The sequence below is a fragment of the Mauremys mutica genome, chromosome 25 (assembly GCF_020497125.1).
Source record: "Mauremys mutica isolate MM-2020 ecotype Southern chromosome 25, ASM2049712v1, whole genome shotgun sequence".
Taxonomy (NCBI): Eukaryota; Metazoa; Chordata; order Testudines; family Geoemydidae; genus Mauremys; species Mauremys mutica.
Window position 1 is genome coordinate 15,046,833 of NC_059096.1, and position 22,359 is coordinate 15,069,191.

Consider the following 22,359-nt stretch of genomic DNA (forward strand, 5'->3'; position numbering starts at 1 on the left):
ACAATCAAAAAAGCTAACATGTTAGAAACTGTTAGGAAAGGGATAGATAGAAGAAAAAATATCATAATGCCACTATGTAAACCTTTGGTGCACCCACACCTTGAATACTGCATGCAGTTCTGGTCACCCCATCTCAAAACAGATATTAAAATTGGAAAAAGTTCAGAGAAAGGCAATGGAATGATTAGGGCTATGGCACAGCTTCCATTTGAGGAGAGATTTCAAGACTGGGACTGCTCAGTTAGCAGAGATGACTAAGGTTTTATAACATCATGAATAGTGTGCAGAAAGTAATATTTACCCCTTCACATCACACATGAAGCAGGGGTCACCCAATAAGTACTTCTTCACACAATGCACAGTCAACCTGTGGAACTCTCTGCCAGGGGATGTTGTGAAGGTCAAAGGTATAAATGAGTTCAAAAAAGAATTAGATAAGTTAATGTAGGCTCTTAGCCAAGATAGTCACCGACTCAGCCCTTTGCTCTTGGGTGTCTCTAAATCTCTGATTTCCAGAAGCTGCCCTTGATGATGGGGGATGGATCACTCAATAAATTGCCGGTTTTGTTCATTCCCTCTGAACTGTCTGCCACTGGCCATTGTCAGAGACAGATTGCTAGGCTAGACGGACCATTGGTTTGACCCAATATAGCTATTCTTATGTTCATCCTTGTATTTTGTTTTCTGTGAAGGATTCTTTTGTAAAATGTAATGAACCCTTTTTCTTTAGTTCAAGTCAAAAGCTGACATTTATTGCTGCACCAATACCTTTCAACTTATTTTATCATGAACTAGCTCTTTTTCCTTAGGAAGATGAGACATTATGCTTATTGTTTCCCTTACATGCACTAATGGTTCCTTGCTGTTAACTTATTGCTAGGCCTGTTTCATTCTAACATCTTAGTATTTTTGTTAGAGTACATGTGAAATGCATCACCCAGTCTGTGCTTGAGCTCATTTTATTTGATTTGGTTTTTTTGTTTTGTTTCACTAACCTCACTTTTTTCAGTTTAATATTGGCTGCATGCTAGTTTATATATATACATATATATAAAAACCCAATCAAGTCTAGCCTGGATTTTGCTATGATTGTGTTTTGGTTTCTAGTGGTGGGGCAGTCTTGCACTTACAACTTACTCAGTATTATAAAAGCCTGACACAAAAACAAAATGACTAAACACGATGTAGATTTTCTTTACAAAAACAATCTAAAAGTGGTGCTGTCTAGGTGATGGATATGATTGTATAAATAACTTGATTTTATGCTTTTTAAATGCTTTTTAGTGTCAATTTTTTTATTGGTACACTTTATTTTCTCCCATATTGCTTTTTTTATTTTAAATGTTATGCACAAAAGTTGCCCAGAACACCATCAGAAAGTGACCCACCCCGATACCCTATCCCCCTTGAAAATTCTGGCCAGCAATTTTTTGACATTTGTCTTCCCTTTTATTGGGCATATATTGCCTTTTCAGTAGCATTTTTTTTGCATGCACATATGTAGAAAATCTCTTGCTCATCTCATGTTTAAATGTCAGTGGGAAGGGAAGAATATATTATTGGAATATTTTTGGTTTGTTTTCTCTGTTCTGTCTGTCAGGATAATATTGGACATCGCTTACTCCAGAAACATGGGTGGAAGCTGGGCCAGGGATTGGGAAAATCACTTCAGGGTAAGTTCAAAAGTTTGTATTTGAGAAACAGATTCAACGCCAGATTCATTTTTTTAATTGTTAATTGTTTCTGCTGTTTTTCTAGCTTAGATTTCCCCCAAATGCCAATGTATCCACACAAATGCACTGGTTAATTTTCATGTTCAGCAAATTGCCAGTGGAAGCTGTTGCCTCCCTTAAATATAGAGGTGTGTGTGATGTAGGTTTGTGAATCACCTTGTCTGTTGTTTTTGGAGGGAGAGGAATTAATTGCATATCTAGTAACAGGTAGTTTGCGCAGCTTATAAAATTACATTGATATTTATCGGGCTGGAACATGCAAATGTTTGGTGTTAAGGGGAACTTGCAAATAAAAAATAGATGTACTGACTTGTGTGAACATTTGATGGCGTCAGAAGCCATTAGAAGGCGAGTAAAAGGGCCCACTGATGACTGAAGTGGTGGCAGAGGTTTTGTATGGATGGGACAGGCTTATTTCGTTGAAGAACTTTACTAATTTCCATAACTCTAGCAATATAGTTACTATGGGTATAACATGTCTATTTGAGACATTTTTGGTGCTAGTTGGTACCAATAAGCTGCTTACGTTCTCTTGCTATGCCTAGTCCACATTCTTCCACCAATTATACTAGAGAAGCCTGACTCAAATCAGCGTGGTAGGTTGCACCAGTTTAATTGAGGGAGAAAATTGGCTCTGGCTCCTTTGTCTGCTTTGCAGTGGTCCTTATTTATTTGGTAAAGATCTGGGAATTTGCAATTTGGGACATGTATCCTTGCAATGACCCCATAGAGAGAAGTGTTCTCTGCTGCAGAAGGCTATTGGAGAGGCATTAAGTCCTTTTGAACTGTGAAAATGTATACTAAAAGCCTGTAGAAATGAAAGGCGCTCTAACTTCTCCAGTGTGTGTACATAAACAAGGCTGCATCTAATGATCAAAACACTTTTCATTTTCTCTAACACGGTGGCAGTTTAAACTCCATTTTCTTTGTTAATGCATGGTATTTATACAGTTCTCTTGTACTAGTGTTGTAGCCCCAGTTCAGGAACCTGTTGTAATTGACATACCTTGCAAGGGCTTCTGTATTGGAATGGAGTTTACCGCACACAGGGAAGTTTTGATCAGATCTGTTCCTGTTATGCCCAAGTGTCTCTCAAATAAATATAGAGGTACCAGAGATCAGAGAGGAAGCTAGATACACCGCTCGTTGCCATTGAGTTTAAAAGCAGATGCTTAGGAGTGAGGCCGGGGACCTCCATAGGTTCACACAAGCATCTTAACTTTATATGCGCATCGTAGTTCGTGAGCCTTTTGAATCTTCTCCCTGCCTTCTGCTGATGGGTATTTGGATCTCAGGTGGGGATTGAAACTGATTTAGAGTTGCAGGGAAATTGTCATGGGGATATTCTCACATCTCCCTCTTCTTTTGTAATTAAGGTGAAGGGGAAAAACCATCCAACCCAGTCTGAGTCAGTTTTAATGCATTCTTTTCTGAGCATATTGAATGTTGTGGCTGAAAGGTGCTATTGAAGTGCAAAGAATTGTTCTCTATAGATAACATAAACTGGAGCTCAGGGAGAGGAGAACTTCTTTGTTCCAGTATTGCTTGATCGATGTATGATGATGTTTCAAGGTCCCTCCCTCCTGGCTATAGCTAACAAGAGAACTTGTACAGAATAGCCATGGCACTGACACTGTTCATTTTGAGTATTTTTTAATCCCACTGGCAAGTTGTCTTTTTTCTTTGTTTTTATTTAATTTTTGAATGATATAAAATTCAAGTAGCTACATCCAGGAAAAGTAGTAGCAGGGCCTTCACGCTTGCTTTGTAAGCTTGAGAAGTAAAACCACTTCGATAATGCACTGAAGATGGAAGAGAATCGCTAGGAAAACAGATAAAAATGAGCAAAGCAGATTTCCAAGCATGTTAGGAATAAGAAACACAGAGCTTTGGTTACTTTATCCATGCTGACTATTTGCTTAGTGCAGAATTAAAACAGCTGAAACATTTAGTAAATGGAACTAAACATTCTAAAAACATTCTATGGCCATCATCAGATTTAGCTAAAGTAGTCGAAGGAGATCCACTTTTTAACGGTCCCTTACCATCAGCAGTTATGGGTGCAGATTAACACCTGTCCTTGGCTGCAGCATGCCATTTTTACAAGGGTGCAACCCTTTAAAAGGTTTTTGAATATTTATTTTGCTTATACTGCCAAGTCCTGCTCTCTAAAATGGCATGGTCATCTGCTCTGAAAGCCTACCAACCTCCCTGCAAGAATCAGATTAGACTTTGAACCACTTAAATCAGGATGAAAAATACTTACCGGAAGATCTAAAACACAATGGCTGGATTGTGTCAACAGACACCTGTCTCTCACAGGCATCCTACCCTGTAACACATTAGGTTTGGCTCAGGACAGCACATTGTGAAAGTGCATAATACCTTTAGTGGTCTCTACATTGTCTAAGCAACACATGAGAACCAATCATGTGTTATCAGCTGGCATGACTTTGTGCATCTAGTCACATGATTAACTTATGCAGGTTACAAAGTTGATACTTTTCAACATGCTTTTTCATTTTTATGTAGTTTTTAAAAGTCTGATTCTAGGCATCTGAGCAAGGGCTTCCCCTGTCTTCCAGTTAACAGAGTAGGGAATAGGTATATGTCACAATATCCATGACAATCATTAAATGGTATACCTCCTCAAATGGAGTGAGAACATTTTCACCCACCCCTTCCTCCGGAGTTCCTTTAAGAACAGTTTTCTGTGCCTCGATACAGCTGTGTCTCTGAGGTATGTTGGCTGTCTCTGTCTTTGTAACATGGTTCAAAACCAGCATAATTCTCCATCTTCCCTGCCTGGATAACAGCTGGGAGTTTCCAAATTCACACAGTGGTGGAATTAACTATAGCTGTTGTAGTACTGATTCTTCCATATGGTAGCTCATTCTTCACAAAGTTCCTAAAACAGGATAATGCTGTGCATAGTGGAGTTGTTATATGACTGTTACAAGATATCGGCGCCTTGGTAACTGTTTTTGTAATGCTGATCTATTAAGTGATAAGAACAGGAGTACTTGTGGCACCTTAGAGACTAACAAATTTATGTGAGCATAAGCTTTTGTGGGCTACAGCCCACTTCATCGGATGCATAGAATGGAAGATATAAGAACACACACACACACCAGCTCCAAGAGGCTAATTAATTAAGATGACCTGTTATCAGCAGGAAAAAAACTTTTGTAGTGATGATCAAGATGGTCAATTACAGATAGTTGACGAGGTATAAGGATAGTTATTACACTACTTGAATCTTTTTCCATATAACTCAGCCATTCCCAGTCTCTATTCAAGCCACAGTTAATGGTATCTAATTTGCAAATCAATTCAAGCTCAGCGGTTACTCATTGGAGTCTGTTTTTGAAGTCTATCTGTTCCAAAATTGCCACCTTCAGGTCTGTTACTGAGTGGCCAGAGAGGTTGAAGTGTTCTCCTACTGGTTTTTGAGTGTTATGATTCCTGATGTCAGATTTGTGTCCATTTATTCTTTTGCGGAGAGACTGTCCGGTTTGGCCAATGTACATGGCAGAGGGGCATTGCTGGCACATGGCATATATCACATTGGTAGATGTGCAGGTGAATGAGCCTCTGATGGCGTGGCTGATGTGATTAGGTCCAGTGATGGTGTCACTTGAATAGATATGTGGACAGAGTTGGCATCGGGCTTTGTTGCAAGGATAGGTTCCTGGATTAGTGTTTTTGTTTTGTGGTGTGTGGTTGCTGGTGAGTATTTGCTTCAGGTTAGGGGGCTGTCTGTAAGCGAGGGCTGGTCTGTCTCCCAAGATCTGAGAGAGCGAGGGATCGTCTTTCAGGATAGGTTGTAAATCTTTGATGATGCGCTGGAGGGGTTTTAGTTGGGGGCTGTGTTACTTTCTTTGTTGGGCCTGTCCTGTAGTAGGTGACTTCTGGGTACTCTTCTGTCTCTGTCAATCTTTTTTTCACTTCACCAGGTGGGTACTGTAATTGTAAGAATGCTTGATAGAGATCTTGTAGGTGTTTGTCTGAGGGGTTGGAGCAAATGCGATTGTATCTTAGAGCTTGGCTGTAGACAATGAATCGAGTGGTATGTCCTGGATGAAAGCTGAAGGCATGTAGGTAAGTATAGCGGTCAGTAGGTTTTCGGTGTAGGGTGATGGTTGTTACTATTGTTTATGAGCACACTAGAGTCCAGGAAGTGGACTGCTTGTGTGGATTGGTCCAGGCTGAGTTTGATTGTGGGATGGAAATTGTTGAAATCATGGTGGAATTCTTCAAGGGCTTCTTTTCCGTGGGTCCAGATGATGATGATGTCATCAATGTAGCGCAAGTAGAGTAGGGGCATAAGGGGACAAGAGCTAAGGAAGCGTTATTCTAAGTCAGCCATGAAAATGTTGGCATATTGTGGGGCCATGCAGGTGCCCATAGCAGTGCCGCTGACTTGAAGGTATATATTGTCTCCAAATGTGATATAGTTGTGGGTGAGGACAAAGTCACAAAGTTCAGCCACCAGGTTAGCCGTGACATTATTGGGGATACTATTCCTGACGGCTTGTAGTCCATCTTTGTGTGGAATGTTGGTGTAGAGGGCTTCCACATCCATAGTGGCCAGGATGGTGTTTTCCGGGAGATCACCGATGGATTGTAGTTTCCTCAGGAAGTCAGTGGTGTCTCAAAGATAGCTGGGAGTGCTGGTAGCGTAGGGCCTGAGGAGAGAGTCCACAAAGCCAGATAGCCCTGCTGTTAGGGTGCCAATGCCTGAGGGCTTGGCTACACTTGAGAGTTGCAGCGCTGGGAGTTTACAGCGCTGGTCATCCAGCTGTGTAGGAACAGCGCTGGTGTGTGGCCACACTCACAGCTACCAGCGCTGGTGTGTGGCCACATTTGCAGCGCTGTTGGGAGTGATGCATTATGGGCAGCTATCCCAGTGTTCAAGTGGCAGCAACGTGCTTTTCAAAAGAGGGGGGTGGGGTGGGGCATAGTGTGACAAGGAGCGGGGGGAGAGAGAGAGAGTGGATTTTTGGAGCCAACACTGTGTTAGCTTCCTGTCTTGCAAAATCAGAAAATGTTCCCGATCCCTTACCCTTAACTCTTAACTGCAAACAGCCTGCATCCAACGGACTCCCTTTCTCCCTTCTGCCCCCGCTGTTTCTGTCAAGCAAACACTCACTCCCTGCCTGCCTCATTCACAGGGGTTATCTCATTTGATTGTTCACAGTCAGGTACGGATTGATCACAGCAAACAGGAGGTGTTTGATAAGCAGCTCCCGGAGCTCCAAGTTCACAACAAAACAAAGAGAGGCTGCATAACAAAACAAAGAGTAATTTAGTTAAAAGCATTCTGGGATATCTGCTAATACCTTGGAGGCCAATAACAGTGCTGGTGTGTGTCCACACTTGATGAGCAGCGCTGGATCACCAGCGCTGCACTCGCTACACCCCAAGCAGACCAGGTGTTCAGCCAGTGCTGCAGCCAGGGAGTTGCAGCGCTGGATGTGCCTTGCAGGTGTGGACGGTTACTAATTGCAGTGCTGGAAAGCCTCCACCAGTGCTGCAACTCTCAAGTGTAGCCAAGCCCTAAGATGATGGGGCAGCCAGGATTTCCAGGTTTATGGATCTTGGGTAGCAAATAGAATACTCCTGGTCGGGGTTCAAGGCATGTGTCTGTACAGATCTGTTCCTGTGCTTTTTCAGGGAGTTTCTTGAGCAGATAGTGCAGTTAAGTGATAATTAAGTGATAATTCTCATGCTTAGTGTTCGAAGACCACTGTCCTAAAAGGACTTTCATAGGGTTAAAATATAGCTTCTCTTAACTTATGTATTTAAAATAGTAGTTTTAAAATTGAAGAACATACTTGGATATATCAAATATCTGCTCTGATAAGGGCTGCCACCTGTGACCCTACTACCATTATGAAGCTGACTGTTTAATATTTGGTTCAAAGCATACATACACAAATTCAGCAGGGGCATTTGTCCCCTCAGCCCTATATCTCTCTCATGTTGACACATTTTTGGTAAACAGGTTTCATTATTATACACAGTACAGGCATGTTAGCCAAACCAATAGCCAACAAACATTAAAAAAAACAAAAAAACACAGAATAAAGCTCCTCAGTTGCCTAGCAACACCTTCAGCACTGACAGTAAAGAGTGGCTTGGGGAGGTATTTTGCTCCAGAGATTGTATAAGGGTGGTTTTGTCAGGAGCAACATCATGGCAATTGCAAACCATTTCTCCTTTTTTCTGGGAGAGGAGAGTGGGGGGAGTGTGTGTGTATGTGTAAGAGATGATTCAGGGGCTTGGGCTAGTTGAAAAAGTTAGATCACCAATAGCATAGGTGCTGACTCCGTGGGTGCTCTGGGGCTCAAGCCCCACAGGAAAAAAAAGGGGGGTGCCCAGCACCCACCAGCCGCAGCAGTTTGGCAGGGGCTGCTGATCAGCTGCTGGTGGGAGGGCAGAGAGCCTTGGGGGTGGGAAGAGGCGGAATGAGGGTGGGGTCTCTAGGTGGAGTGGGGGTGGAGCACCCACCAGGAAAAATAAAACTCAGCACCTGGGACCAATAGATACCTAGTCAGTAAACTCAGTATAGGAACAACTCTCCATAAAGATACAGAATAGGTATGTGGGAGGGGCTCCCACTAACTTTCATTTCGAGACATTGGAAACCTGCTAAGTGAGATTGAATAGGAGAGGACTAAGCACAGATTGAGGATTCTGAATGGACCAGAAAAGGAATGCAAGTGATCCGGAAGAGGACTGTGAGGAGGCTAAGCTGAATCTGGAGGAGGAAGAACAGGTTTTCTCAGTGGTGTGAAGCTGACTAACCATAAACAGAGGGCTTGGCTACACTTACAAGTTGCAGCGCTGGTGGAGGCTTTCCAGCGCTGCAACAACACCCCGTCCACACTTGCAGGGCACAACCAGCGCTGCAACTCCCTGGTTGCAGCGCTGGCTGAAAACCCATCCCGGCAGGGGTATAAGGAGTGCAGCGCTGGTGATCCAGCGCTGCCCAGCAGGTGTGGACACTCACCAGCGCTTTACCTGTCCTCCAGGGAATAAGGAGGTATCCCAGAATTCCTGTTCAGCCACTCTGCACATCAGTTTGCACTCTACTGCTCTTGGCTCAGGTGACCCGCCCTGTAAATGCCCCGGGAAATTTAAAAATCTCCTTCCTGTTTGCTGCAGCCAGGTGTGGAGTGCAATCAGTTTTAATCAGTTACAGGTGACCATGCCTCCACGCGGCAAACGAGCCCCAGCATGGAGCACTGGTGAATTGCAGGACCTCATCAGTGTTTGGGGTGAGGCATCTCTTCAGGCACAGCTGCGCTCCGGCCGTAGGAATTACGATATCTTTGAGCAGATATCAAGGGCCATGCTGGATCGGGGCCATGATCGGGACGCAGTACAATGCAGGGTGAAAATTAAAGAGCTGCGGAGTGCCTATTACAAAGCCCGAGAGGGGAATCGACGATCCGGAGCTGCTCCCACGACCTGCCGTTTTTACAGGGAGATGGATGAGATACTTGGGGGTGACCCCACTGCCAATCCCAGGATAACGATGGACACTTCTGAGCAGGCTGGGGGACAGGAGGAGGAGGCGGAGGAGGCGGCGGAGGCGGAGGCGTGGGTGGGGGAGGAAACCGCGAGTGAAGCTCCTGGCATGGGGGAAGAAACCGCAGATTCCCTGGAGGCATGCAGCCAGGAGCTCTTCTCAAGCCAGGAGGAGCAGTTGCAGAAGGACAAGCAGAGGAGCGTGTTACCGGTAAGCGGCTTTTATTTTCTGGGTGAAATGTTTCTGGAGAGGAGGGGGGGTTATGGATGCATGCATGCCAGCCTCTAGATGTGGAATAGCCCGTTGATGTGGTCTATCACGTCGCGGTAATCTGCCTCAGTTATCTCAGCAAAAGCTTCATCCAGAGCGTGGGCAATATGCCTGCGCAGGTTTATAGGCAGAGCCACTGTGTCCCTTGTCCCAGTGACGGTGACGCGTCCGCGCCACTCTTCTGCCAGTGGTGGGGGGACCATTTCTGAACACAGGCAAGCCGCATAGGGTCCCGGGCGGAATCCACATTGCTCTAAAAGAGCCCCCCGCTGTTCCCTAGTGACTCGCAGTAGGGAAACATCTTCCAGGATTAAGTCCTGTGAAAAATGTTGGGAGACTCTTTAGTGAAGAGATAGGGAGATAAGATCACCCCTGCATCTGCATTTCACTCAACCCCTCTAGCACTCCAGATTACCCGAAGCAACCAGCTCCCCTCTTACACCCAAGCCCCACTTCTCCCCATATAAGCACTGCTCACTCACCATGTCGTGGCTTCTGTAGTGTTATGCGTGTGGGTAAAAGAATGCTTAAATAAGAACTCACTCCCTCAGTGTAACAATTCATGTCTGGAGATAGTGGATACAATGCTGCCCGTGTTAAATGTTGTCATTTCTGTTTCTACAGTGACCTTGACTACTGGACTGCCCAGATGTTCAACATCACAGAGGCTTCAAAATTTGAGAAAAAATCCCCGAAAGAGCAAAGAAGACATGCTGAAAACTGTTCTTAATCAGTCTGCTCGAGAGAGTAAGGACTTGAAGGATTGGCGAGAGAAAGAAAGCAGGACACGCAAGAGAAATGCAGTGGCCAAGAGGAAAACCACGGAGCGGCTGCTAAGCATCCTGGAGCGCCAAGCGGAGTCTATAGAGTCACTCGTTGCCATGCAAGCAGAGCACTACCGTGCTACTCCCCACCCGCCCCGTCCTTTGTGCCTTGTGCCCCAATGTCAGCTCAAACCACCTTTCCCCAGCATCCAGGTTCTTACCACCACCAGCTGCCTCCAACACCTGTATGTTCCCCAACCAGCCCTGATACCTACCACCACCCTTACCCTCTGCATTCAACCCCCATCACCATGCAGTATATGAACCCTGAAGTGCAGGATTCATTAAACAGCAATCCAGACAGGGCATATGCAAACTTGTGACTGTACAGTTCACCAACCCACACCCTGCCCTCTTGTGTTCATGAAATGTTGTGTGTCTGTCTGTCTGTCAAGGAAGTTTTTTTCTTTTCAATAAAACAATTCTTGGCTTTGAAAACAGTCTTTATTATAGCAGATAGTGAAAGATACCTTAGCCCAGTAAAGAAAGAGGCACTACAAATCATATTATTATTATGGATAATAGAATAACAGTGTAAGCAGTGCAATTCACTCCCATGCAAGGCAGCAAACATTATTGTTGGCTTTCAGCCTCAAATTCTTCCCTCAAGGCATCCCTAATCCTTGTAGCCCTGTGCTGGGCCTCTCTATTAGCCCTGCTCTCTGGCTGTGCATATTCAGCCTCCAGGACTTGAACCTCGGTGGTCCATGCCTCACTGAATGTTTCACCCTTCCCTTCACAAATATTATGGAGGGTACAGCAAGCGCATATAACCGCGGGGATGCTGCTTTCCCCCAAGTCTAGCTTCCCATACAAGCAACGCCAGCGGGCTTTTAAACGCCCAAAAGCACACTCCACAGTCATTCTGCACCGGCTCAGCCTGTAGTTGAACCGGTCCTTGCTCCTGTCAAGCTTCCCTGTATAGGGTTTCATGAGCCAAGGCAGTAAACGGGTACGGGGTCTCCAAGGATCACAGTGGGCATTTCGACATCCCCTACTGTGATCTTCCTGTCTGGGAAAAAAGTCCCTGCCTGCATCTTCCTGAACAGGCCACTGTTCCGAAAGATGCGTGCATCATGCACCTTTCCAGGCCAGCCTGTGTAAATGTCAATGAAACGCCCGCGGTGATCCACAAGCGCCTGGAGAACCATAGAGAAATACCCCTTCCGATTAACGTACTCTGATGCCAGGTGGGGGGGGGCCAGAATAGGAATATGCGTCCCATCTATCGCCCCTCCACAGTTAGGGAAACCCATGTGTGCAAAGCCATCCACAATGTCCTGCACGCTCCCCAGAGTCACGGTCTTTCTTAGCAGGATGCGATTAATTGCCTTGCAAACTTGCATCAAAACGATTCCCACGGTCGACTTTCCCACACCAAACTGGTTCCCGACCGACCGGTAGCTGTCTGGAGTTGCCAGCTTCCAGATTGCAATAGCCACTCGCTTTTCCACCGTCAGGGCAGCTCTCAATCTTGTGTCCTTGCGCCGCAGAGTGGGGGCGAGCTCAGCACACAGTCCCATGAAAGTGGCTTTTCTCATACGAAAGTTCTGCAGCCACTGCTCGTCATCCCAGACTTCCATGACGATGTGATCCCACCACTCAGTGCTTGTTTCCCGAGCCCAAAAGCGGCGTTCAACGGTGCTGAGCATTTCCGTAAATGCCGCAAGCACTTTAGTGTCACACGCGGCAGGCAAATCCATATTGATATCATCGTCGGAATCCTCACTGTCACTTTGGAGCTGAAGGAATAGCTGGACTGCCAAACGTGTTGTGCTGGTGACACTCATCAGCAGAGTCCTCAGCAGATCGGGCTCCATTTGCCACAGAAATCGCGATTCACACAGAGAGTAACAGAAAGACACTCACAATGGCGCCAAACGCTGCTGGAAAGAGTGAATGCTGGGATGTGAAGCGATGCACCACGGGGCGCTGGCAAACAGGAAGCGGAATGACCCGCACACTTCCTTCCCCTTCCCACAATACTCAGCGCCAAAACGGCGCCAAAACGGGACGAGGTGCTCTGTGGGATAGCTGCCCACAATGCACCTCTCAATACAGCGCTGGAAAGTGCTGCAAGTGTGGCCACACTGCAGCGCTGGTAGCTGTCAGTGTGGCCACACTCCAGCGCTGGCCCTTCCACAGCTGCATGACCAGCGCTGTAACTCCCAGCGCTGCAACTTGTAAGTGTAGCCAAGCCCAAAGAGAAGGAGATTAGAACAGTGTGCTACCTCCCAGAAGTTGAGAATCTGTTCTGTTAGAGGCTCTATAGGATCACAAAAGCAGCTTGAGAGAGAACACTCAATTCAGGTGTTGCAAAACATTTTTCTTTAGTAATATGGGATTGTGGAATGGAAGAGGTTGAGAACCAGTGGGTAGAATATTGGCTGAAATGTTGTGAGCAATGTGGAAAATGTAGGTAATGAGTCTGGATGGCTCAAGTGATCTGTTCTTGTCATATAAATTATGATTCTACAGGAGTATTTACTGACTCTGCCTTGAGTACCTGCTTCAGGTTCACACTTGAATAACTTTGCCATTGTCCAATTGCTTTTGTGAGCAAAGTGTCGTAATTATAATGATCCTTCAACATTTCGGTAGTAGATTCACTTATTTTAAGTATTATTAGCGGCATGTGCATTTTCTTAACTCCTTTCTATGCAGAACACGGAAATTAATGTCTTAAAGAAGTCATGTTAAACTTCCCTTTACTAGAAATTACTCAAACTGCAATACTGTGTGTAAATGAAGGCAGTTGGCATACCTGAAGCTTGTAATAGTGTTGATTTAAACTGCTCCCACTGGATTGTAGATACCAGATCTAGTTGATGACTTTCATATATTTTGTCCAAGAGAATATTAATCTGGTGCCTCAGAGATATGTGAATCAGAGTTTAGTATCTTGCTACGCTAGCCAATAGCTCACTGATAACTTTGTCAGTGTAACGGTTGTTTTAGTGTAAGTTAATATTTCTCTGCTGAATCAAATCATTTTGGTTCTGCTTCTTTGGTCAAGAAGGGAGTTTTGTCAGTAAAAATCTGGGGCTCTGGAGTGTTGGCTTCTCAAATCGTCTGGTGAGGCTGAGGCAGCTCCTTTGTGCTCTTTTACTGTTGCCATAGAAATATTTAGCTACATTCTGTTCCATATAGTCTCTTATACTGTGCTCATCACCATAGTATCTGAGTGCCTTCCAGTAGTGCACAAGTGACATAACATCTGTCATGTTTTGTGTGTTCTCTCATCTCTTCTGGAGGAGACGTGCGCTGTAGTGTCTTGTTTTGGTAGGATGTCTTTTCAAATGTTGCTGTGTATTCGTTAGAAAAAGCAACATTGAGGAAATGTCATGCACTGGGAGCAGAAGGAGGTGGTTTGGGATAGTCCTTAGTTCCTGTGAGGGGTGTTCATTTCACAGTCTTGGATCAGCCCCCACAAAAGTACTGTCGCCCACAAAGATGAGCTTTACCCTTCTTGTAGAGAGTTCCATTGGGCCAGAGGAGCAAAATTATCAACAGAAGTCTTCATGTAGACTGTCGAGTACCTTGAAAATAAGAACCAAGACCGTGAACTTGATTTGATATTCTGTGGGAAGTAACTGTAGAAAGCAGAAAATGGGTTTAATATGCAAGTGTTTTATTTAAAGGTGGTATAGCTACACCTAGTGATGTCTCTATTCTCATATCAGTTACATAGGGGGCTGAAATATATGGTGGTTATAATCAATGGGTGATGCATTGAGGAAAGTGGCAGCCTTTGGGGTTCTTTGCTTAAGTCAGTTTATTATTCAATTATAGAAGGAACTAGTAGTATTTAGGTTTCCTAATACTTTGTTATAAAATAGAGACCTTGGAGGGAGGGGGGCAGGGAGTATGAACACCTTTGCATGCAGAAGGGAGAAGGTCCTTGGCCCAGAGAAATGCCTTTTCTGTTTCACGGCATTTAGCTGAGATGCTGTGGGAAGTCCTCACTTTCTTTTAGTTGCTTATGTTGTCAGCAACATTTTGACATGTCAAAATCACTGAACGTGAATATTCTGAAAGGTCAGCCACACCTGCCTCCACAGCAGCAGCAACACACACTGCACTGGGAATCCAGGAGCAGACAGCCTCTCGGGGATTGAGGGAAAGAGCCACCATGCTGGGCTCTTTTGGATAGCCCACCCTTCCGAACCTAGCATATGTGCCTCGTAACCAATCCTCCTCTTTGGATGCACCACACGGGGCCATGAGCTCCTTTCCCCAGGATAAAGTGCCTTTACCTGCTGCCCAGCTAATATTCCTGTAACCTAAGCTGTGCTGAAGGTTTGTGGTTCAAATCTTACTGATGTTGCATGGGGTGGGGAGGTGTTACAGCAACACTTAGTGCTTTTAGCTTTTCCTTTTATAAAAACCTAGTGAATCTCTCACACACAACTGTTAAAAGAATGTTATTTGAGTTGCAAAGTCAAACACTTGAAAGTTAGAAAATGTCAGGATTTAGATTGTGTATGCAACCTCACTTCTGCCTCTTGTGCATATGTATTACGATAGTTTTTATCTACATGATCACTACTAAGTCAGTACAAAAGCTGTGTATAGACAAGGCCTGGTTTTTGTACAGGACCCTTTCCTCATTCAAAGCACAAGATATATGGTGCTAAGGCAGGGGTGGGCAAACTATGGCCTGCAGGCCCCGTTCGGCCCGCCAGCTGATTTTAATCTGGCCCTTGAGCTCCCGCTGGGGAGCGGGGCCTGGGGCTTGCTGCACTCCAGCTGGGGTGTGGGGTCGAGGGCCGCTTTGCATGCATGTGCCCTAGCTCCACAGGGCTCCTGGAAACAGCAGCATGTCCCCTCTCTGGCTCCTACGCGAGGGCGCGGCCAAGTTGCTTTGTGTGCTGCCCCTGCAGCTCCCATTGGTTGCAGTTCCCGGCCAGTGGGAGCTGCGGGGGGGGGGGGGGGGTGCCTGCAGATGGAGCAGTGCACAGAGCCACCTGGCCGCACCTCCTTATAGGAGCTGAAGGGGAGACATGCCGCTGCTTCCAGGAGCTGCTTGAGGTAAGTGCCGCCTTGGAGGCTGCACCTCGAGCCCTCTCATGCCCTAGCCCCAGCTCTGATCCCCCTCTCACCCCTCTGAACCCCTCAGTCCCAGCCTGGAGCACCCTCCTACACACCAAATCCCTCATCCCCAGCTCCACCCCAGAGCCCGCACGTCCAGCCGGAGACCTCACCCCGCACCCGAGGCTGGAGCCCCCTCCCACAGCCTGAACTCCTCATTTCTGGCCTCACCCCAGAGCCTGCACCCCCAGCGCTCACCCTCTCCTGCACCCCAACCCCAATTTTGTGAGCATTCATGGCCCGCCATACAATTTCCATATCCAGGTGTGGCCCTTAGGCCAAAAAGTTTGCCCACCCCTGTGCTAAAGGAAAGAATCACAGTTGTGTATTGACTTAAGCTTCTTGAAGGATTCCTGCTTCATTAACATGGGAAGTTCAAAGGTGTGTAGGGAGCAAGGCAGGGGACTGCAAGAAGAAAGGATGATCTTGTGGTTAAGATAGGTGAGTGCTTCACAGGAGAACCCAGTTCTCTCCCTGCCTCTAATGGCCATCTTCTGGTATGCTACTGAACAAGTCACTAATACCAAATTTTGGCAGATGGCCACTAATTGTGTATACCTCATTTTCTGGGTACCCATCTTTGAGACCTGGGGACTGATGTGCAGAAGTTCTGAGCACTCAAGCAGCTGAAGTCAATGGAAGCTGTGGATGCTCAGCACCTCTGGCAGTAAAGTAGCGTGGTCTGGGGAAATGAGAGTCAGGAGGTCCTGAATTCTAGTCCTGGCTCTGTCACTGATTCACTGAATGGTGTCAGGAAAGTATCTGTCTCAGTTTGCCCAGCTATAAAATGGAGGTAAAAATGCTGTCATCTCACAATGGGGGAAAAAAGTTTGTGAGGCCCTCAAATACTACAGTGATGAGCTCCCTAGAAACAGACCATGAGGCAATGAATTTAGCATTTGTAGAATAAATAATGCATGCGTTACGAATGATGAGGATAAAAATACTGAACTGCTGCCTTATTCCCAGAGCACTGTCTCTTCTGGGCACTAAATGAGGCAGACGTCCTATAGATAAAAATAGTATTGTAAGTAAGGACTGTATATCAAACACCATATCACCAGCGGCACAATGAAGGTTGCATGGGCAGCCTAACTTCTGACACATTCTGATTTCGAGGTGCGTGACATTGCAGCCTAAATGCTTTCAATAGAGTCCTGTTTAAAATTAGGAAGTAAAGAAACTGGAAAACACACCTTTAAACATTTCCATTACAATAGCTGTCTCCATTACTGTGTCAAAATACATGAGTTATGACAGGGCCCAAAGGGAGATTTGACTTTATGCATCAGGTCTGAGCCTCCTTATGAGAGCAAAACTGTTGCCACTCTTGTTTATAATGTACAAGATCCTTCCCTTAATGATGGTTTTGTGGATCCTTTGAACACAATATAATAAATTGATCCATTTATTCTTTCAGTGACATGGGTACATCATAATGGAGAGAGATGATCTTCTCTTGACCTAATATCAGACTTTGTTGTGTTTTGGACCTAATATGCTGCCAGAACTATTCACAGTACAATAAAATTGTGCAAATGGCCATTTCTGGTTTTGGCCACAGATGAACTGCCCCCCAAGTAGTCTCAAACCCACACAACCACTGCTTGGCTCTATCTACTTGCCAAGCACCAACACCGTGCTTGCTGTTGTACAACACACAAAGGAAGACCCTGCTGCTTCCCTGAAGATCTTATACTCTGTATAAGCAAAGGAATGCTCAATACAATCCAAATAGATATGCATACCTACTGTGGTATGCTTCCCAGGTTATGCTCTTCATTGCAGGGCTTCATGAGTGGACAGGATATCCAGAGCTCATGCCTGGGCTAGATCACATCTATACACCTTATTAAAAAAGGCTTGCCTTTATTTTAATCTGCTTTGTGTTGCAATGACCACACCAAGAGTTCTTCTGAGCTCAACAATACTGCTTGTGGTTGGGCAGTAGGAGAAGTTGTTGAATCTTTGAAGGGTTGCCCTCCAACAAGAATTGACTGTGCCACCCCCTGTTAGTCCCTTACTGATGGGCAAAACGAGAGAATTGGAATTTTCCACTTGGCAGCACATTTGTGGTCATATAGGTATTGTAGACACGAGTCCTAAGTGCTGGCAACATTTTCATTTTAGAGTAAAAAAAAATAAAAATAAAATCAGTCTTCAACTATGAAAATAAAATCCTTTACTCCTTCCAATTCTTTTTTAGCGGCTGTATGGCACAGTAATTAGAGGTCTAACCACCACAGGATAAGCACTGCTAGTGTTCATGCGTGACTGAGACAGCCAGTTTGACTTTCAGAGCCCATGTTGAGTTTGTGGAATGAGTAGTTCAGAATAACTGTTGACTTGTGGGTTGTGCAAATTCAAATTAATTGACACAGTAAACATAGAACCTAATGATGCCATTATCACGCACGCTTAACTTTTCAGAGCTACCTTTAGACAGCTTTGCGTCTTAGGTTTTACCATGTTTCCAAGTTTTAGTACTTTTTAAGCACATCCAATTTAGAACCCCCTGAAAAACATATCTCCTGTTTCATTTTCATTAGTGTGATGAGAATAACAATAAAAGCAAAAAATCCTCTGAACTCATTGTGGTCATCTTCTGTTTTATAGTATATCTACAAGTTGGCTATTTTTAAAAATTATTCTCTGTGAATTAGACCTAAGCACTAATGCACTTTGTGGCAAAAAATCCCAGACTTTTGGTATCAAGTGGTTAACAGACATCAAGTCTACTGAAGAGTGGCATATAGCGATCAGGAGCAGGCCAGTACCCTTTTGCTGGATACGTGTTCATACCAGGCATTACAGGGTTTATAGTAAGGAGAACATATTTGGGTAAGCGGCATGAAAATCTGATCACAAATAGCTTTCCTGATATTTTCAAGTTTGTTAGCTGGAACATCCTGATTTTTATATTAAACCTAATTTTTTTTTAATTGAAGGCATCAGACATTGCATATTACCAGAAAATTATTTACAAGACCTGGTGGGATCCAAGTTAGTTCCAATGGGAATTATCTCTTTTTTCTGAACTTCTAGTAGGTTAATACCAGTCAGAAAAGTATTGAGGGGGGGGGGGTATTGTTATCCAGTAGCTGCAATACCTCTCTTTTATATGTTAGAAATAAATCTGCATTAATATTAGGAACATGGGAATTGCCAGGCTGGAGCCGTCTCGAAGTCATCTAGTTGAGTATCCTGTCTCCGACGGTGGCCAGCACCAGATGCTTCAGAGGAAGGTTCAAGAACCCTCCAATATCGTATGTGGGGGTAATCTCCCAACAATAGGTCTCATCTTGGTCTCTATTAGTTTAGAGAGAGGCTTAAACCCTGAAGCATGAGATTTAATATCCCTTCCAAAATTTGTGTAGACCAAAAGTTGTGCTAGCAAACAGTATCAAATAGTTTGTCAGTGACTTTATCACACACTCCTTTAAGAAATGTTTGTGTGATTAAAAATAACTGAATTCAGAGGAACTGTCACCTATTGAGATTTCACAAAGTGTTTTCCTTCAGTCCATTTCCTCCCCTCCCCCCATGCTTGTTGGATTATCTTTCATACATTTGCAGGTCACTGAGCAGATGCAGTGCCTCAGTAAGGAATGTAACTTGCAGTACAGATTTAAAGTCTGAACAATTTTCAGAGATCCGGTGAAAAGTCCTGTTCTCTCTTTTTTGGGGGGAGGGGGAATAAATATTTGGTATACCTAACGAGTTCTGAAATGCTACTTGCATTCTTGAAACAAAGAAATAATTAAACGTCTTGCATTTACTTCAATTTCAGGGCTTGGCTACACTCGCAAGTTAGAGTGCATTAAAGGAGCCCCGGGCGCGCTAGCTCACTACCGGTCCACAGTGGCAAGGCATGTAGAGCGCTCTGACTCCACGGCTCCTGGTACTCCACCTCGGTGAGGTTAACACCTGGTGCGCATTGGCTGAAATGCCCGGGCGTCAATGTGCACGAGGTGTTACATTACTGTGCTCTGATCAGCCTCCGGAAAGGTCCCATAATCCCCTCAAGTCAAGTGGCCACTCCTGTCATTGTTTTGGAATCACTGCAGGCATGCCAATATGCCCTTTGAATGCTCTGTTTCTGACAGCCAGCATGCTTATCTGCTCCGAGACAAAGCAACCATTACTGTGGAATGCTGTGTGTGTGTGTGTGAGAGAGAGAGAGGGGCGGGTGGGGGATCTGTTGCTGTCTGAATTTACAAAACAGCATGCTGACATGCTCTCAGCCTCCCCAAAAAACTCCTCTCTTCCCCCCCCCTCCACATACACACAACACACTCCATCCCATCCCCCTCATTTGAAAAGCACATTGCAGCCACTTGCATGCTGGGCTAGCTACCACAATGCACGGCTCTCTGTGGCCATTGCAAGAGCTGCTAATTTGGCCACGCCAGTGCGCTGTCAGTGTGAACAGACTACAGCGCTTTCCCTACTGCGCTCTCCGAAGGCTGGTTTAACTCGAAGCGCTCTACATCTGCAAGTCTAGCCATACCCTCCGAGATTGACCTTCCTAGAGTATAACTCTTAAACACGCTCTTTGCGTTTTCCTTCCCCCACTGGGGAGTCTGTAGTAAACCTATGCCAGGGCATTCCTACTAGGTCAAAAATTTCCCACTCCCCTTGTGGCTTTGGTCACATCATCCTTGCTGTGAATACTGTCTGAAAAGAAAAGGGATTGTGACTTTGCTCTAGAGAGAGTACAACTTCTCTGATTTGTTTGGAGCAAAAATAAGATTGTCATCTGTGTGATTCACCTTCTGAAGTGGACTAGTTGTTGGTGCCAATCTTATATAGCCATATAACAATTTGAGTTCCTGCCCTTCCTTGAACTCAACAACAATCCCTTTAGAGGGGTAGGAACTAAACACGGCTCTAAGGAGATTCACTTGACATCTGAGAGAACCCAAATCTGTGGCTACTTGTGAAATGCTAAAGATCACATTGTGGCATGAGCTAACCTATGATGTGTGTATTTTTCTTGCACTGGTTGTCAGAGATCCCTCACCTTTTCCCTTTGGCTATCCTCTGTCCTACCCCACTAGGCTTCACATTGCAGTCAGTGGGGTTAGATGTGTGTTTGTTCCTAAGCTAGTCATTACATTTCTCTGCAGTCAGCCAAAGTGGCTTACTAGCATGAAACTGAAAAAAACAAGGAGTCCTTGTGGTACCTTAGAGACTAACAAATCAAATAAATTTGTTAATCTCTAAGGTGCCACAAGGACTCCTCATTGTTTTTGATGATACAGACTAAGGGCATGACTACACTTGCAGATGTAGAGCACTTGGAGTTAAACCAGCCTTCATAGAGCGCAGTAGGGAAAGCGCTGTAGTCTGTCCACACTGACAGCAGCCAGCACACATTAGCAGCTCTTGCAACGGCCACAGAGAGCAGTGCATTGTAGCTATCCCAGCATGCAAGTGGCAGCAACGTGCTTTTCAAATGGGGGGAGTGTGATGGTGTGTTGTGTATGTGGGGGAGGAGAGTGGGTTTTTGGGGGGCTGAGAGCATGTCAACATGCTGTCTTGTAAGTTCAGAGAGGAGCAGACCACCTCCTCCTCCCCTCTCCCCCCACGCCTCTCTCTCACACACAGCATTCCACAGTAATGGCTGCTTTGTCTTGGAGCAGATAAGCAGCTGGCTGTCAAAGGGAGCTTTCAAAGGGCATATCCAAAACAATAACAAGAGTGGCCACTTGATTTAAGGGGATTATGGGATGTTTCCGGAGGATGATCAGAGCGCAGTAATGCAACACCTCGTTCACACTGACGCTGGGGTGCTCCAGCGGGGGCGCATCAAACGTTATTCTACTCGCCGAGGTGGAGAACCAGGAGCGCTCTAGCCGTGGAGTCAGAGTGCTCTACATGCCTTGCCAGTGTGGACAGGTAATGAGCTAGTGCACCCGGGGCTCCTTTTAATGCACTCTGACTCGCAAGTGTAGTCAAGTCCTAACATGGCTACCACTCTGAAACCTGTTAGCATGAAACTGGACTCTCCTAGTTCCTATGGGCTCAGAGCTGGGGACCCAAATTCTGGTCTTCTGTCTGGCAGCACGTTGCATGCACCCTACACCATTGGGCGTGCCTTCAGTATTTTGGTGATAGAAGCTGTCACAGCTGAATGTAATTGCAATTTGTGCTTGAACTGTTAGAACCTGGTGCCTGCTTGGCCAGCTGCCAGGGTCAGCCAGCTCTCGCTCCTAATGAAATAATAATGGTTATATTTAAAACAAAGGCGGCACTTTGAGTAGTTAAAAAGTAACATTTCCCTTGTCTTGTATGAACACGCCATAAGTTTATGGAATGCCTTGTTGACTTCATGCCCTTTAAAATATTTTTTATTATCTTAAGATCTTGATTTTTAAAATCTACATCTTTGAATTTGAAAAAATGCAGCATCTTTTTAAAACTGATTCATCACCAGGAACTAAACATCTTCCAACACCTGCTAAATCATAAGCGAGAGCGGTTGTGAAAACAAACAGTAGCTGCTCAAAACTGACCACCTCCTATCTCCCCCACTCCACAGGACGAAGTGTGGCAGTGGGGTTGGAGGAGGTGAGGAAGAAGCCTTTAACCCATCCTGTCTGCCTACTTCAAACGGCCTATTTTCTGCCCCTAAAGGTTTCTGCCTAACAAATGGTGTTTCTTTTTTACAGCATTTTGATCCTGGACTTGTTGTGGTGATGGTAAACTTAGCAGTGGTAATTTTTTATTTTCAGACTGAATTACTCCTTTTGTCATCAGTGCACCAATATGTTAGGCTTACTTTCTCTGTTGTAGCCTTCATCCTTCTGCTTGGTCTTTCATTTCCTTTCCTTTCTTTATGCACACTTGTCTGATCCTTGTTCATTAAAGGGTATTGCTAAGAAGGGATGTTTCTGTTTGT

At 45.1% G+C, this 22,359-nt stretch overlaps 1 protein-coding gene across 3 annotated transcripts in view; it reads left to right on the plus strand.

Moving 5' to 3' along the window:
- GPATCH8 (G-patch domain containing 8) overlaps nucleotides 1–22,359 on the plus strand; it is a 97,690-nt gene that overhangs the window by 36,062 nt on the left and 39,269 nt on the right. For 2 of the 3 annotated variants that reach the window (XM_044999602.1, XM_044999603.1), the window contains exon 3: nucleotides 1,601–1,673. The exons of the other annotated variant lie outside the window; for it this stretch is intronic. In XM_044999602.1, coding sequence (XP_044855537.1) covers nucleotides 1,601–1,673 — 73 coding nt within the window. The remainder of the gene's footprint in view (nucleotides 1–1,600; nucleotides 1,674–22,359) is intronic. 3 annotated transcript variants of the gene reach the window in all.